Here is a 19,040-nt window from a genome sequence, read left to right on the forward strand (position 1 = left end):
ATTTTAGAATAGACTAGAATAATTATTATAGTTATAAAATAAAATAATAATATTATTTTTTGCGTTATCGACGATGTGAAGACTTTATGAGTACCTACCTTCATATATTATGATAGTAGCACTATTTTTAAAATATTAGATTATATTAAATTACATTAAAATGATATACTCCCAGAATATATTAAGTAATTTATAATACTATTATTAAATTTGTTGTTGATTTTAATGTTGTTGTGAGTTTATATTATGAATATTTATAAAAAATTGTTACCATAATATACAGTTACCTCTGAAATTTATTTATGAATATTTTTAAAAGCATATTAAACGGCTTTATTTATTTTGTTTGTTGGTTTAAAGAATTTACAAAACTATTCAAAATTATAAAAATAATAATTTGCATTGTTTCGATTAATAATTTTATAAAAAAGATTCACATTTACCCGTTACAGGGTTATGTGTAATGTTTTAACTAGATATTATATCGATTCGGCACCGCTGTTTTTTAATCCCTCCGGTTATCAACAATACCAGTTCAAAACAAAACCATAAATACCTCCTAAATGGATTATATGTTACCCTGATTAGGTATATCAAATATATTATAACAACTATATTATTATTATTATTATTATCTATATAACTAGTTTTAAATTTGTTTTGTTTGAAAAATTAATAAATTATTTAAACAATAAGTTAATCTAATTATATAATCATTAATTATTAAGATCTGTTTCTGATATGTGTTAACTATATTATATATTACGTTATTATTTTATTTATCTATAACTGTATATTATTATATTCATATCCTATTAGTCTATTACGTAATAATAATAATAGGTACCTATGTTAAACGGATTCCGTTCTGTAGTATTTTTGATAGAGTTTTGTGTGTTACTAAATCGGTCAATTTACTCGAACAACATTTAACCCAAACTGTTGTGATTTTTGTGTGACTATTAAGTCAACATTTTAATTTAAGCTATTATATTGTTATGCGTGTTTGATGTTGATATACAAAAATAAAATAACTTCGTGTGCAGTACAAAAAATAAAGCGTTTATTTAATTATAAAATATAATGTCAATAGTTGAATAGTTAATTATGTATATTATAGTAGTACCGCGTGCCAGTGTTAAGTAATAATATATGTATAATGAAATATCAAACACTAATGAAAAAAATAAAAATGTAAATGCTTAATTCAAAGAATTTTGGGTAATGGTATGTCGCCGAACACGGAAGAACTGTAGTTTTTCGATATCACCTCCTGCAGCAGACGAGCGTGTCTCAAGTCTCTCGTCTCGCATACCACTTTGACCTGTAACAGAAAAGCATACGACATTCAGGCGACAATTTATTAATACGTCTTATATGAATTAGATCACCATTAAAAACAATTTTGTGCCCTAATAATTAATTTTTTCAGAATCCAAATACAAAGCCATTAGATTTCATTGGCTGGATACCATTTTGTTTTTTTAAGTTAAGAGCTAAATCTTGTTTAGCACCGTAAGTTTAAAAATTATATTGAATCGACCTGTTATGAAATTATGTGGGGTTTTCGATTATTTAATTTTTTAGCCAGTTGTGAGTGTATAGTTTCATAACTTTATTCACTCCAATTTTTAAACTAACAAAGCTAAACGTGATCCGCTGAGCGAAAATGTTACGCACTTGTAAGACGGGGACAACAAATGCCAGTGTTACATCCTCTTAATAAAAATGTTTACAATAATATTCTATATTATAATATTATAAAAAGTAAATAATAATAAAATCACATTTAAACATCACGGCATTTTGGCGTTTGGCTCTCATAAATAATAAACATAAAAACCACGTGGGTAGCTACTAAGTTGGCGAGCCGGACCGACAGTGGCCACATCACAAAATGAGTCAAATTTTTAAACGCTGGTATTTTTCAGCCGATTATTACTTTCAGTTTTGGGTGAAATCCGAATTCATTATGATTTATTATCACTGAAGGTGCCTTACCATTTATTTTATTAATATATACATTTATTGAAAAACTAATGATTTAAATTATAATTTAAAAAAAAATACTGTTAAATTCACACACTGACCCTAACGCTGAAGACGTCGTCTGATAGCCAAGCTCTTTCGTGTATGATGTCTTTCACGCAAACGCCAATAGTTGCTAAAATTCTGCACAGTTCCGCAATTCCACCGGGCCTGTCACTTAAAGTCGAGTGGAACTTGACAAGTCTACCGTCGATGGCCAGTCCCCTGTCCAAACACCTTCCCAGTATGGACGTATCGATGTTGCCACCGCACAGCAACAAAACGACTCTGGAAATAACGTCAATATATTATAACTACAACTCACATCCATTATTTACCATTTACGTTAATTCGCCCAAAATCAATAATTTATAATATTATCGACTGAACGACATAGTTTTACACTACTTAAAAACGATTTAAATAAATTTAAAGATGAAGAATAATCACCACCGCCAGATTAGGTCCCCTGTCACATTCAACATTTTATCAATGTCAGGCCGCATAAGGTAAGTGTGTGTGTGGTAATAAAAGTTAATGATATTAGGAATAACGCATTATTGGGATAACAGCATAATAATACGTTTTTATATTATTTTAATTTATTAAAATAAACTTTCTTGATTTATTACTGAGCAAAAAGTAATAACATAACTTGACAAATTTTATATCAATGATTAAACAACTGTTTTAATTTTTTTTGATATGTAAAATATGAAAAATAATTATTTCTGTTTAGGTAATGACAGTGTTGGTGTATTTTTTCGTTTTAAACAAAAAACTGTATTTTTTTTTAACTGATTTTTTCTATAAATTGTTTTAATTTTAAACAGTTTAAAACAGTATCTTAAATAGTATATTGAAACAGGGCTAGCAAAGTAGCAAACATTATATTTGACAAAAAACGATTGAAAATTGTAAACGTAATTACAACGGAAAACGATAGTCAAAAATAATAAAATACCTCAAAAAAAAAACATAACGATTAACAAAATATAACGCAAAATGTAATTTATAGAATATAATATTAAACAAAAACCATCGCAAAACGTAATTTATGGAATTTCATTGAACAAGAAATAACGGAAAATGAAATTATTTAAAATCTATTTATATAAAAGTTATATTGGTTTCGTAGAAATATTTATTTTATGCATACGGATATTAGAATTGATTATATTATATTCGGTTTCCGGGCCATTACCTGCCGCGTTAATTATTAAATAAATACATTTAACACTATTCTAAATAACGATAAACGCAAAACTTGTATAACGTTTTAATTATAAATAACGATAAACACAGAATTTGTATAACGTTTTAATCCGGAATAACGACAAACGCAAAAATATTGTAACGTTTTAATTGTAGATAGCATAAAACGGAATTTATTTTCAAATGCAAGCCTTGTTTTTAAAATAACTTAATTTTAATTTAATATGCGATTTACTTATAATTATGCCAATATGTCGTGTACTAGTATATGTTTCACTGTTTATTTCTAACTTATTTTAAATCTTAAAAGTATTTGAAATGTATTTGAAATATTTTCTGAATGGATGATTTATGTAGACATTATATTATATGTATATTGTATATTATATTAACTATTAAGTAAAAACATTTTAAATTTGGTAATTTATTCAATAAAACTTTAAAAAAAATTAAATGAAGAATCGTAATAGATATAAATATTTAATACTTAAACTTTTTTTTCTGAAGGGTATCTTTTATTATTTAGTATTAATAATAAACCAAAAAAAAAACAATATTCACTTGACTTTTACACTGTTTTAAACATATGTTTTATTATTTTTAAACAATGAACAAAACGTTTAAAACAAATATTTTAAATTCATATTTTAAACATAACAGCCCTGGGTAATAACCATTATTCTCAGTGTTTTTCAAATATCAATAACTCTTGGATTTATCTTAAAATTGTGTGTGTTTTTATCTGACTTTATAGCCTAAAAATGCTTTAATGTATAATAAATATTTAAGTAACAAAAGTTTTTGACAAAATCAATCTTTGTACCATGTACATTTAACTTTTCAACTATGATTGTACCTACTCTGAGTGTTTCTTTTTCACATGAAACGGTTTTCATTTACAATTTATGGATGTGTGGCCTCATCCTCTTAATCATAATATATTAAATCAATATTAGTATTTATTAATTTACTTTACTTTTATTTTATTTTATAATACATTTAATATAATATTATTATAGTTTTTAGAGCCAATTAATTTTACGTGTTGATAATTTATTATTATTATTATTATTTTTTATTATAAAGTATTCCTGCCATACAAAGTCATCTAACTTATTGATATAATAGTGACAATAATTAATATTTTGATAAGCGTAATTAATTACAATTATTTACAACAAATTTCAGACATTTACTTCGATAAATATATATATAATGATGCAGTAAAAGAATTATAAATGTATAGGTGTAGTATTTTTTTTTTATTTATATTATTGGAGTTGAGATAGGGTATCATGAGGACGTCCAAGCTTGAGATATTATTATTAATAGCTTATATAATGACCATCCCACAAATGTAATATTGTTTTATTTTTAAAATGTTACCACATAGGTACCTAGTAAATTAATTGATTATAAGACATAACAATATTATTATAAGTTCATTTTTAATTCATAAATCTTCTAGTGAGGTTTACCGTCCGTGATAAAGGTAGAGGCCTGGGAACGACTAATATTCTATCACATTAAAATCAGCGATTCGACTACGATTATTATACTACCCACTCACTTTTTTCCCGCAAACTCATCCAAAGTACCAGACAACACGGCTGCTAGTCCGATGGCCCCGGCGCCTTCTACTACGCACTTCTCCGCCTCGACAAGTCGTAGAATTGCCATCGATATCCATTCCTCCGTAACAACAATCTAGAAAAAGATAGTTTCGACGCTTTCAATACATGTGCGTTTAAATACAGAGTTATCCATTGTTTCACTGTGTCGGATCAAATGGTAGTGGGTGGGAGTTTATAGCTAAGACCATGTGGTCCCCATACACGATAAAGGGATATCGACAGATTGTGAGTTATAACTATAATACAGAAATAAGGGGGGGGCATGTCCTGTCTATCCCTTATCAACCAGGCCAGTTGTAAAAACTAAATTTAGACTCTCAGGTCACCCGAGAGTTTCGTAAATTGTTGTATGTCATTAATAATTAATTAATAAACGATGGCGGCGTTGCCGAAGTAATTTGCAAGAAGTTCCAGCAACGTCGTCGATACCACAAGGAAAAAAAATATTGTGACTATTATAATTCACACATGTTTTGGTGAGCGTTATGATGACATATTTTCCAGGACCTTGTATTTTATATTTTATTTTTAGCTTATAAATAATAAAAATATATAACTCTAATAAAAAAAATAACTCCATTATTACTTATATTTTCTTAAATTATGGGTAGTATATTTTTATATTTATCTTTACTAATGTTTAGTTGATTTTTCTCTAATATAAAAACCTTGGGTTATTTTTAATTTAAAAAAAATATTGTAATTATCTTTAAAGCCCTCCACAATAATTATTTACCCGTCAACTGTTACATTTTGAATACTACATGACATGGTGTGGTGGTTTGTGAACACACCAAAAGGTGGTAGCAACAGACTATTGTTAAAATGCATTTACCAAAATATATTGAGTCATGTACTAAAAATCTCAATAATGTTAGACCATTTTCCCTAAGTGATAGAAAAACGATATTAATTAAAATGTCAATTATTATGTAGAATTATGTCTTAATATCGTATATTATGAAAACTCATTTTTGTTTGCCCTTAAGGTGGGCTCTCACCCACTGATACTACTCACTATACCAATACAATCTATAATATAATACAAGTAACGAGTAATACAATATAATATTATAAACCAGTGATACAATTATTAATTTAATATCACAACTTTTGCAAGTTTTATTGCAAATTTTGCAATGATATTAAGTCCTTTTTTTCCGGTTGAAATGTTTCATGTGGCAGATGGGAACATATTGAGAATAATTGACTCAAGGTACCCCTGAGCTGGAGTTCCTCAATAAATTTTCCTAAAAAATAATCAGATTTGTTCACATTCCTTTCATCATTGCAAATCGTATAATATTATGACAACGCTATCTGACTAGAAAATTGAGCAGCTCTGAGGGCCAGTTATAAACTCACACATTAGAGTTAAAAATAATTTGGCAACACTAGATGGCGCTGTTGTAATCGAATTAATTTAAATCTAAATAATAATGCAGGCCAATGCCATTAGCGGCGTTAGGTTGGATTAAACCTCACTAAACCTAACAAAAACTAACGAAACAGCTTGGCTCGGCTCTCGGTTCGTGGCCCATGATTACCAAGGAACCACGTTGTGGGAACACGAGCCGCTCGGCACGCCTCACGCTGTGCCAAATATAATCATTCCCACAGCACATCTATAATAATCTATAATACCAAAACAACTTTCCACAGCCCACGAGCCGAACCACGTGTAGTAGATTGAATTTCTATGTTTTGAGCATACATTTAAAATATTATGACAGCACTATCCCACACAGCATTTTAATATTTCCCAACTATGGCATAAATATTTTCAGGAAAACAATATAGTTGTCAAAATATTTGAAAAAGTTGCGTAAATAATAAGGAAATATTTTATTTATATTTTTTGGCCAAGAAGTTCACTTCTGAAAAATATTTTGTAAAAACATTGACAAAACATTTTAATCATATTTTTTTTAAAAACATTTTCATGGAAATATTATAAAAATATTGAGTCAACATTTTTGTACCATATTTTATTATTTTATGAGAATAAAATATTTATACAATATTATTAGTCAAATATTCATTATTCAAGCACTCTAAAATATTCACAAAATATTATAATTTTCCAAATGCTGTGGGGGATATTGTCCAAAATTACATTGTGATGAGAATGAAGCAATATTATACTGGTATTACACTTAATTACTTATTAGATAATTAAAGAAAATTTATTAATTTTGAAAATTGTATCACGTATGCTATTATAATATAAAAAAATATATACTGAAATAAAAATCTGAGGTTTTTATATTTTTTACTACCACAAAAATTGATGGCAGACAAAAAACATACATCATTGTAAAATCACCACATACATTCAGAATCTAAAATAAATAGTTAGAAAATAATTTAAATTTTAAATTTGTAAAAAAAAATAAACATGACGGTTGCCAATGACCCAAAACAATGACTCAATCATCATTAAGATGGATTGTTTTAAGTATAATCAAAGATTAAATAGTTGTGAATAGATCTACTAAGTATGAGTTACCTACTTATTAAGTACCTAACTTGTTATTCCTTGAATTATTATGTACCCAAGAGTAAAAATCCACCTATCAAAGTACAATACAAATAAAAAACAATTAATATTACAAATATTACCTAAAATAAATTAAAATTTTAAAAACATTCATCACCTACCTCCCTATTGATTATAGTGATTCGTGATTAGCCAAAAGTCAATATTTAAGTTCTAAAAGCTAAGGTAGGTAGTAATATATAGGTATAGTGCCGATTATTTCATAATAATTGGCTGAATGGGTCCAAGTGCAACCCTGGGTCAGACCCGGACCAAGCTCTAATGCAATCATTTTTTCAAATTTTTTATTTTTTTTATATTCGTGTGTTGTTGTGCGCGGAGAATGTGATTGGATATACTATTATGGACCTTAGCCTGGACAACCCATTTGGACGACGCACACTTACCATTTTATCGACCAAACCCGCGGCCGTGGCAAACGCGTTACACCCGACTTTGGGCACGGCTAAGCCATCGGCCAACGTGCTTTTGCCATCGACGGTAATCGGACTACCGTGTTCCATGGCTTTAGTGAAAACTCGGCACGCGGTCGGATTCAACGCCCTGAAAACAATAAAATATGGAATTATACTCTGATAAGTGATAACATTCAAATAACCCAATTCGCATACACTTTCTCAATAGCTCGAAGTATAATATATTATTATCATGATGGCGCTTTATATAATACATATAAAAAGTAATATTATATAAAGTGATTCACAAGCCATGCTCACTTGTTGATGCATTAAAATCAAAATTCGAATGATAATATTTTGTAATTATTTGGAACCTCAACTATTCAATTGTATGTGAATTTATAATATTAATTTAATTTTAAATTTAAACGAGTAGGTAGTTTTGATACCAAAATTTCAAAAAAAATTAATTAATGGGTTTTTACAAAGGCCTGGGCTACAGGTCACCGTATTCGGATACGTACAAATATATACGTCTTTAACGTTTTTCTATAAACCATATTATAATATGTAAGATATTAAAATAAGGATAAATTATGTTTTAGTTTAACTGGTTTTAATTTTGTTAGCGGGTTATTCAGATTCATTAACAAAATTGACTATGTTTTAATTATTGACATTTTTTAAATCATTTCTTCAACTAATTTATTACCATTTTTTTGTTGAACACATATGATACGTCCTAACATAAATCGTTTTTTGAATAATAAAAATTGTTTCAAATATAGCACATGTGTAGGTATGAACATTTTTTTTTTACAAAGTTAAAGTCAGTCTTACTAATGTCCATTCAGTTTTTCAGGTCGTATTATACTTTTATGTAGTTTTATTAATGTATTAATTGATATAATGTGCATCAGAAATCTACTAATTAAATACACAAAAATTCATATGGAATATAAATGTCCAGAATAGACTTAGTCACTTAGACATGTTACATACTAATGTACATTTACTTGTCATTTGACATATACCGACAAGTTGCCAAAATAATATCATAACAATCTTAAGTATAGATAGTACATAAAATGTTTTTCTCGCAAAATAGACGTACGGCGAATGGCTGTTGTAGTGTAGCTTAATTGCCTACTCAATACGCCGCGCCGTGTTATTTTATTTTAATACTATTAAATAGCATTTAAAAACATATTATTATATAATATATTATAGACATAAGACACATTTAAATAATATTAAGAAAATCAAAAAATCACAATATCTTCAAATTATTTTAATTTAGAGAATATTTTCTGTTTGTTAAGATGCCATAATAATATTATGAAAATATATGTTGATATTCATTCCAAGATTCGTCGACAAAAAAATATAAAACGACAGAATAAAATCCTCAATGGAGAAAAATACAATAAGTACAGATTTTAAAGGTATACATCGAACTATTTAAACACTTAATACAATTTTGTTTTTCAAAAATTATTTTACGGTGCTGTGAAAATCATAATAATATTATACTCACGATAATTTTACAGTCTTTTTTCAGTGTTTTGACTGCCAATGACACCCCAGCCAGCAGACCACCACCACCGACAGGGACGACGATCGCATCGGCATCCGGAACGTCTTCTAATATTTCAAGTCCCACTGTACCTTGGCCGGCCATTATATGAGGGTGATCGTACCTGTATGGGACAATCCTTTACGTTTGTAAAATACTTAAAATTGATTGTTTACTAAATTGTACCTATATATTATGTTAATATTTATTGATTACTGTAGAAAGTAAGAAATCGCAGACTTTTTTAGCACCTACTCAAATGGTGAACTCTGATGAAGAAAAAATGAAAATCGTTAAACACATTAATATGAAGAAATATATAAGTATTATTTGGGGTTGAGTGGCGGACTGAAACGAGGAATCGAATAATAATATAACGATCTGACGGGACGGCGGTGGAAACCTGACACAATATAATTTATTACGATATAATATTTTGATTTAAATGTATAATGCGGGGTTAAATTCATATTCTAATATGGCGCTGTACTGCTGTAGCATTACTAAATTAATATAATATTATACTCTGTACAGACCCATTGATGTACATGATATCTTTCTCTTTTGACAGCTTGAGAGCTATGTGCTTGGACTCCTTCATGTTGATGCCCTTAACAATGACGGTGGCGCCGAAATTTCTGCAGGCTTCGATTTTGATTATCGGAGCAACCGTGGGCATAACCACCGTCACCGGCACTCCTAGCCGCTTACCATGGTAACATAGAGCCTGCGCATGGTTACCCAAAGATGCAGATATCACGCCGTTTCGCTTGTGCTCGTCGGACAACATCATCAGAGCATAGCACGCTCCGCGTTCTTTGAAGCTACAATACACGACAATATTTTTAACTTTTAGTAATTACTCCAAAAGCAAAACTTAACGGTCATTATGAATGTAGTTACACTCGAGTAAATATACGACTATTAATATTTTTACACCGAATATCGTTATATGTTATACCTAAATTAAAATATGCATACATAATATGTTATAGTTGAGTTCTTGCGATATATGAGGGATTTTTTTCCCCAAGAATCGATTTAAAAGTGCCCATGTTTAGACCTCACCAATTCTAAAACAACATTTGGAATTAATGGTAATGTTTTTACAATATTTTAGAAGTATCGTTGTTTTCTAGGATATATATTTCATTCACCAAATACTATAACTATAGATATAGGTATATACTGAATATTTATATATGTATATATTATATTATCAACGCCGTATTATACTTAAATAGACATTAATTGCGTTTGATTTAAATAATTTGTTAATAATACCTTCCGGTGTACTGCACAAAGTCTTTTTTCAAATAAAGTTCCATGTTGACAAGACCAGACAAATGCGATTTCTGCACGCGAATAATGAACAATTAAATATTAATATAGTTAAATAAAATCAAATATCTACTTAAAAGAATAAAATAATACAAAATGCTAACCGTACACGCTGTCTTGATTACACCATCTTTTATCTTGTAAGCGGCAGACGTTATATCCTCAAATGTTAATTTAAGGGGACTTGATTCCAGACAAAAAGGATCTTCGACTTCCATTTCTTCATTCTATATTTCACACGATAACAAAGAATGAACTATTTAGTTAAAAGTTCATAGAACGTTATAAAGTTATTTAATTATGCATATAGTAGTATGTAAATTTATTTTTATTATGCAATAATACGTAAATTAATTAATACAAATATTTTGGTATATTTTTGGTATATTTTTGGTTCTACAGTCATAAACGCTGCTTTAATGATTGAAAGTATAATATTTTTTCTTCTTTCTTGAATTAAAATATCTACTAGCTATGCTTTTTATCTAAATTCGTTGAAACTTTATCATATGACATACGTTTAGTATTATAGTTTGTATGTTACGCTGATTTAATTAGGACAACTTTTTATTTCACATTTAATATTATATTAAAATACAACTATGATTGTATGCTGACAATAAGGTCTAAAAAAAAATTATACGGTAAATACTTAATAATGTTACAAAAATAGATTAAGTATTGTAAATATTAATTATCCAAATAAATTGGTTTTCGAAAAAATCGATTTTGGTTTCTGGTGTCATGCAATTTTCACTGGTTGTTTATATTAGCATTTTCTATACATAATAAAATATTAAAAATATTTTGATTTGTTTTGAACTGTTCACGGAAATTTTCAATTTCCAATGTATTTCCTCCTAATATATTGTTACAGTGATATTGAAAAAATATTAAAAATCCATGGTTACAGTTTATTTTTATAATATAGTATCATAGTTTTCTTTTAAAATATAATTTTGAGGTAGAAATACATATAAATTATTCATTTTGAATCAAAGTTTTGAAAATGTAGTACAAGATTCCTCATAAGTTTTTCTATCTTTATAAAAAGAAAAATTTCTACAAGTACCTATGTCAAGTTAAACTTTTATGAGCGTTTGAAGTTCGTATTTTTACAAGACTCGATTTCTAGTGTACCTACCGATTTTCTTATTTTGTTGTAATTCAAACACGAATAACTGTAGATACACGAATATTTAACTGAATGTTTATTTTATCAATTCCTATACTTGATAAAATTGTCAAGATATTTTGACTAATTTTAAGCTATTTACGGAAATTTCAAATTTCAATTTTTTTAGTTTTATTTCTATTATTGTCAATTAAATTATATTTGTTGGGTAAAAAGTATGAAAATCTACCCTTACAATATCAGTTGATGAATATTAAAAATACATAGGCACAATGTTTGGCATAAGCACAAATGCAAACTAGAGTTTCCTTGATTTAAGCGCCACACACTAACAGACATTCGATCGAGCCACTGCGAAGAAGGTAGGTCACGTAACATAACGTCATTACCCAACATTACAATATAAATTTATAAAATATAAAAATACCAGATAAAAAAAATAAAAAATGTCAATAATTAAAACATAGTCAATTTTGTTTAATGAATCTGCAGAGCCCCCTAACAAAATTAAAACCAGTTAAACCAACTCATAATTCATCCATATTTTAATATCTTACATAATATTATAATATGGTTTATTGAAAATCCGAATACGGTGACCTGTAGCCCAGGCATTTGTAAAAACCCAATAATTAATTTTAAGGATAGTTAGGTGTAGGCAATAAATATTACTACGTTCTTATTTTCGAACAATTAGGTTATGTGCGTAGTAAATTATCATCAGTGCCTTTCATGATGTATAACTTCCTCACACACATGCACACATGCACTTATCTCACTTTTTTTTTGATTCACTCAAAATGTTTTGTTGTTCGATCGATATATATATAATATTTATTGAATAATTAAGTAAACGAATTTGAAAAAAAATTTCGTCTAAAATTGTAATGTTTTCATCAGTATTTTTTTTTTTTTTATCGTTTACTTTAATATTTATCCGAGTTATATTAATTATTTTGTGATTTTATTTAATATAATTGTATTAAGAAAAAAGTCTAGAAAACTTCAAAAAATGAAAAACTCGTTATAAACAAAGTTGTTTGCTAATTCAAATCTGTTTTAAACTGTGGACTGTGGAATAAACTATACATAAGATACGTATTTTGACGTGAAATAATCTTCACCGTGAGCCAACCACAAGTGTGTGAAAGTAATAATTTCCCGAAATGAATGTATATTAAAATGGATTAATATCATCATGTTTACTAAATCACATTGATTTATCCGCATTGTCTCAAACATCAAAAGGAAAATACACTAATATATTATATTAGGGTCGCTTATATCGACGTATTTGATGTAACTATTATTATAATATTATGCTGTATGCTCGCCTTAATGCAAATCAATATTTTGATTTGATTTCCTCGAGCGTTTACAGAGAAGCAATTAATATATTATAGTTTGTCGTAATATTACGTCGTGTTCGTAGTTCCACAATAATATTCGTTCGCACCGCGGTCCACAATAATTAAGGGAATTTACAATAGCGAGTCTCCAATAATAGTAGTATTATTCTCTAGCAACACCGCGTTACTCTATAATATTACCTACTTATAAATTATTTTATTGTATATACTTGTGTGTACTTACGATCATATTGTCATTGTTTTCGTTTTCAGCCACCATTATTGCGTGTCTCTCGGTGCCTATATTATTGTAAATATGATATTAAAGTGCAATTATATAGTTGTTGTAGTGAAATAATTGCACACGTTGCGACGATAAACGAACAGTCGGTGTGTGTGGGTGGTAAATCCGATAGTGGTACAACAGGTGTCCTCCTCGCTTGCACAACGTGTCACGTGGTTCACAGACGAAGTCGATCTGACACGTTAATAATTATTAATGATGATGTGTTAATAAACGTATACGAGATGCGTAACTGCGACGCCAAAGTTTGCTCTAGCCGGCGTTTCGTGGTTATTAGCCGACGTTTAACAGCGTTTTATAGTCGGGGTCCGTCGATAATATCATATACGTAGTGCATCACATCGATTATTTCGTGTCGGCCAATTAAAACCGTTGTGTTATTGGTCTCGATAACGGGGCAATATTCCTTGACGCGCTAATGATCGCCTATTACTATAAATCGCGATTACATTCGATTATTATAATAAGTTTATAACACTGAAAACTACGTACGGACCTCGTTGTGCGGGAACCGTATACAGGATGTTTCGTACCGTGATAGTTCAGAAGTCGATAATATTTGTTTTATAATATACTTAAAACACACCGAAAAATCACTGCAGTTTATAGTGTTTTTCTCTGTTAACCGAAACTAGTAAACTCGCGTTGAGGATTAACAAAAATGTTCGTGTTCTATGGGTGAAATTTGTAGCACCCCTCCAAGACAAATTAAAAAAAAAGATTTTGACGAATTCAAATTGTTGTTTTCAAAACAGCTATACAACTTGCTACGACAGACAAAATATGGATATAACTTTTCACGTTTAACGATTCGACCCGTCTAAGCCTCCCAAATATTTTTATTTAGCATAGTCAATATTATATTATATTTGATAATAATTAATAGTCACGAACAATTCTTCGATGAGGCATACAATTAGCTAAGAGTCAGCTACAAATCTGTCATAGGGATATCTAGATGGCTCGAGGAAGAGGTCTCTTCCTAGCTCCCAAAGTTTAAATATTAACCCCCTTCCCAGAATTATTGTTGTGTATTTCGTTTAAGTAATCGTAAAACCATGACAATATCATACTTACTAATATTATCACTTTTGTAATTATTAATCACAATTGTGTTACACATCAGAACATAATAAATAATATTTTAGATTCTGAGCAGAGTGAATTAGTGCTTTTGAGAGAAAAAAATTGAAAATTCCCAGTACTTTTCTTAATAATACCTACAATAAAGAAAAAAAAAATAAGGTAAACGGGAATTGCTACGCAATACCAGTTTTTGAAAAAATCAATATTATTCTTTTGTTGTAGGTAGGTAACTTAAAAACAAATAACCGTAAATACCTACATGAAAAATATCACTAAATTTGTTTATGCCTTTTAAGCTATTTTAGACATATTATAATGATATTTTTTATTTTATAAAGTTTTTTCTACTTAATATGTTGATATTTTCACTTGGTCAAAAAGTTGGAAAATTGAATACAAAGTTGCTCATAAGTTGTTCATAATATTATAAAATTTAATAAATATTGAAAATGCAGTCACATTTTTTTTTTATAAGGTTTTAAAAATATAATTTTGACGAAATTCATAGAAGTCACGACAATTTGCATATTACTTTAAGTTAGAAATTCATAAAATGTTTTCTTTTTAAATTCATCTAAGATTTAAAATGTAATAGAAGATTCCTCATAGGTTTTTCTAGCTATAACAAAAACAAATTTCCAAAAAGCCACATTCATTTTTTATAAGCGTTAGAAGTTTAAATTTTGTTGACATTGGTTATTCACACTCAAATTAACTATTTCTCCTTAACCAATTTTAAATATTTTGTTGTGATTCAAAAACGAATCACCGTAAATACTTGACATTTTTGCCAAATGCTGGTGTGAGGGCAGAGGCCCCCACGAGACACCATATTGAAATGTAGAGACCCCCACAATAAATTTTATCGCCCTACACCTATGAACTCTGTAAGACTGTTTCTCATATTTGGCTCTTACTAATAGGCGCCTAATAAAAAACATGAGGGCTACAACTCCCCCTTTCCATTTTAAAGAAATAAGTGGTCTAAGTTGCGCCTAAGCTTGTTTTTTGAAACATGAATACCTAGATAGCCCAGTTTTAGAACTTGTTTACAGTTGGCGTACAGACGTGCACGAAAACGAACACGGTGGACACTCTGTATATATATATATATATATATACACGAATATATGAATGTATGTGTGTGTGTGTTATATGCGATTACAATATAATACCTATTATTATAACGTAAATAGGTATCTTTGTTTATCTAAACGGAAATAAAAATAAGAAAAACACGCACAAGTATAGGTATATATATATATATGTAGGTATTATAGACACAGCATAATATAATCATATATTATACAGATATAGGTAGATAGGTATGTCGTATTTGCAAAACGTATGATGAACAATAAGTAAAAGAACACTAAGTAATACGATTTTTATTGCGATGTGTACGATCGAACATGTTTTTTTTTTAAATTGTTACTTACTCGCGGGAAGAGTATAACGCATATTAACCTAATTAGCCCATAATAGTAATATGTTCGTGGGCATTTTTCTACAATAATATTTACAGTAGGTACCTATCTAGGTAGTTATTTTAAGAACAGCAAGTAGTCGTCACGAGTGGAGCAAAATAAAACTAGCGATTCGAAATAATTCTAAAGGTCAAGGCACATTTTTTGCGTGTCGATAAAATCAACAACAACAGTCTTATCATTCGGTGGCCTTACTGATTTCTGACGGATTTTACGTTTACCAAATCGACGATATTATTAAAATACGCGTATTATAGTTTAATATTAATTAATTATAATAATATGTAAACACGTTTCGCCAGTTCAACAAGCATTAATAATTATTACTGAGCGGTCATTCGTTTAATCAAAATACATATTTATGTTCGACCCAAAGGTTGGACTTCGCAGCGATCAAGACACTGTTATGGCTATTTTATTATCATAGATGATATTCGATCGCAAACGACGAAATATAATAATATTATTCGTAACACGCACGCATTAGGTGATTATTATTTCGTTTTAATAAATCAAATAATTATCGTTATGACGACATACAGTATAGTATTTACATGCAATTATTCGTTTTTGAATTACAACAAAATAAGAAAATTGCTACATGAGACATAAACGTTGAAAATCATATTATCTGACTTTTCAGTAGTCTGAAAAATAATTCGTATTTTAGTACAGATTGGAAAGAAGTTTTAAAATGTTATTATATTTAAACATAAAAAATGTAGTCTCCTAAATACCTATTATATAATATTATTATATTTAAATGTATTTTATAAAACAACTTTTGGTTTTAATTAGTTTATAGCCTTGGAAATTGATGCTATAAATATGTATAGTACCTTAATGGTTATCATTGAAGTGATCATCTCTCTGAACCAAATCCGAATAAGTAAGAAAATACATTTATGTGATTTTCCACACTTTGTGAGGTTATTGTATTAAATATTTTAAAATTATATAAAAACTATAATTATAATAATTTATATTATTGTTTTAATTTTTATAAATTAAATTTCCGTAAGATATTAATTTATGATTATCAATCTAGTTTTTTAAATACAGTAGGCTTTTGAAAACAATAATGTTTTTTTAGTTTAGAAATGTAGGTTAAAAATTGTTTCTACAGTATTTTGTATTTTTATTCCAACCTCAATTTGAAGACTTTCCTATCCAATATTATTCCAGTTTTTAATATTTAAATGTTATCAGAAATTTTTTTTTTTTTGCTTATAGTTAATAAAATATTGACAATCATGCATTTTCTTTTAAAATTGTTCAAACCTAGTACCTCTACTCTAGTACTAGTTATTGGTAGATAACGTAATAATATCCAATTCAAATATATTAAATATATTATTAAACTTTATTTTAGTGTAAATAATAAAAAGGTGGGTATCTAAAAAGTGGATGTCTCTCTGCTGTATAATAGGTCACAGTTAGGTCATTGTATAATGGATAGTATTAAATTTGAATTCAATGATATCATTTTGTTTGTCAGTGAGGATATGTTATATTATATTTATATTGTTACAACTTGTTAATAATACGATAGCTGGTAAGTTAAATAAATATTATACAGTAATATATACAATATTATGCAATAATATTATACAATTACAACAAAATAACCAAAATACGTCTTATTCTTGGTTTTTTAATAAGTAATTTTGTCCAAATTTTAACTTAAAATAACTATAAAAATAAATGCGTTTTATATCTTTGAGATTTTTTGGTTACAGAATAGCCTACTTACGTGGAACCTTGTTTTACATTTTTAATCCTTCGCTATAACAGTTGAACATTTTATACATTTTTAGCTACTAAATAATTTGTATATTCTCAATTTGATAAATTTTGTCAACATTTAAACTTTAAACGGTTAAAAAAAAATGTTGCTTATGTATTTTTAATATTTATCAACTGCTATTGTAAAAATAAATATGGATCCTTGTATAAAATGTTCACACTTGTTGGCCAAACAAATGAAACTAAATTGATATTCATAAAAAAAAAAAAAAACATTCAAATTGTCCGTAAACAGCTCAAAATGAATCAAAATATTTTGAAAATTATATCAAGTATAGAAATTAATAAAATAAATATTCAATGAAATTTTCATGTATTTACAATAACTATTCGTTTTTGAACTAAAAAAAAAAAATAAAAAAAGCAGGTAAGTGGATGTCGCTCTGCTGTACAGTAGATTACAAGTGGGTCATTGTATAATGGTTGTATTAGACTTGAATTCAATGATATAATATCATTGTATAAGAAAAACGATTCTGAGCGGAGACGGTTTGTCAGTCTGGATATTTTATATTTTGTTATTATTTATTTTATCATGTAAGTTGAATTAATATTAAAATATTATAATTTTTTATTCGTTTCTATGGTGATAAACAAGGCGTTAAAAATTAAAATCCCATTTTTAGTGGTTTTTTGTAATTTATCGGTGGTTTTCCCGTGGCATTAAATAACTATTGAGAAAATCGAAAAATGACCTCTCTAAAGTACCATCTTGATCCAATTTTCTAAAAGATAAGGTAATATATGTTGAAATCGAAACACTCCTTCTGGAAGAAATTTTGTATACAGGATATAAAAATAAAAATAAACACCATTGTAAAAACAATAGCTTCATCGCTCCGCTCAAAATCTAAAATATTACATGAGAAATCCAGTGAATATCCAATATTATAAAAATATAAACTTCAAGCGCTCATAAAATTATAATTTGATTTGACATTTAGTCACAGTAGACATGTTTGTAGCCATTGATGGATTTTTAATATTTTTCAAACGTCATTGAAACAATATACCTATCAGGCGCCTTCTATTAAATTTTCAGACTTTTTTACTAACAAATACAATTTTATTTACATTCATATAAAAAAAGTGGGTAAGTGGGTAAGTGGATGTCGCTCTGA

General features: G+C 28.2%; 1 protein-coding gene across 1 annotated transcript; it reads right to left on the bottom strand.

The window, feature by feature from the left end:
• Positions 1 to 1,041: 1,041 nt before the first annotated feature.
• On the bottom strand, positions 1,042 to 13,831 carry LOC100165866 (L-threonine dehydratase catabolic TdcB). Its single transcript, XM_008188683.3, is given in 10 exon segments — positions 1,042 to 1,324; positions 2,091 to 2,316; positions 4,814 to 4,950; positions 7,824 to 7,961; positions 7,963 to 7,980; positions 9,373 to 9,535; positions 9,948 to 10,235; positions 10,696 to 10,766; positions 10,857 to 10,979; positions 13,481 to 13,831. Coding segments are annotated over 10 exon segments (1,317 nt in total). The 5' UTR covers positions 13,517 to 13,831; the 3' UTR covers positions 1,042 to 1,207.
• Between the last annotated feature and the right edge of the window lie 5,209 nt (positions 13,832 to 19,040).

Source organism: Acyrthosiphon pisum, chromosome X (assembly GCF_005508785.2).
Source record: "Acyrthosiphon pisum isolate AL4f chromosome X, pea_aphid_22Mar2018_4r6ur, whole genome shotgun sequence".
NCBI classification, from domain to species: Eukaryota; Metazoa; Arthropoda; class Insecta; order Hemiptera; family Aphididae; genus Acyrthosiphon; species Acyrthosiphon pisum.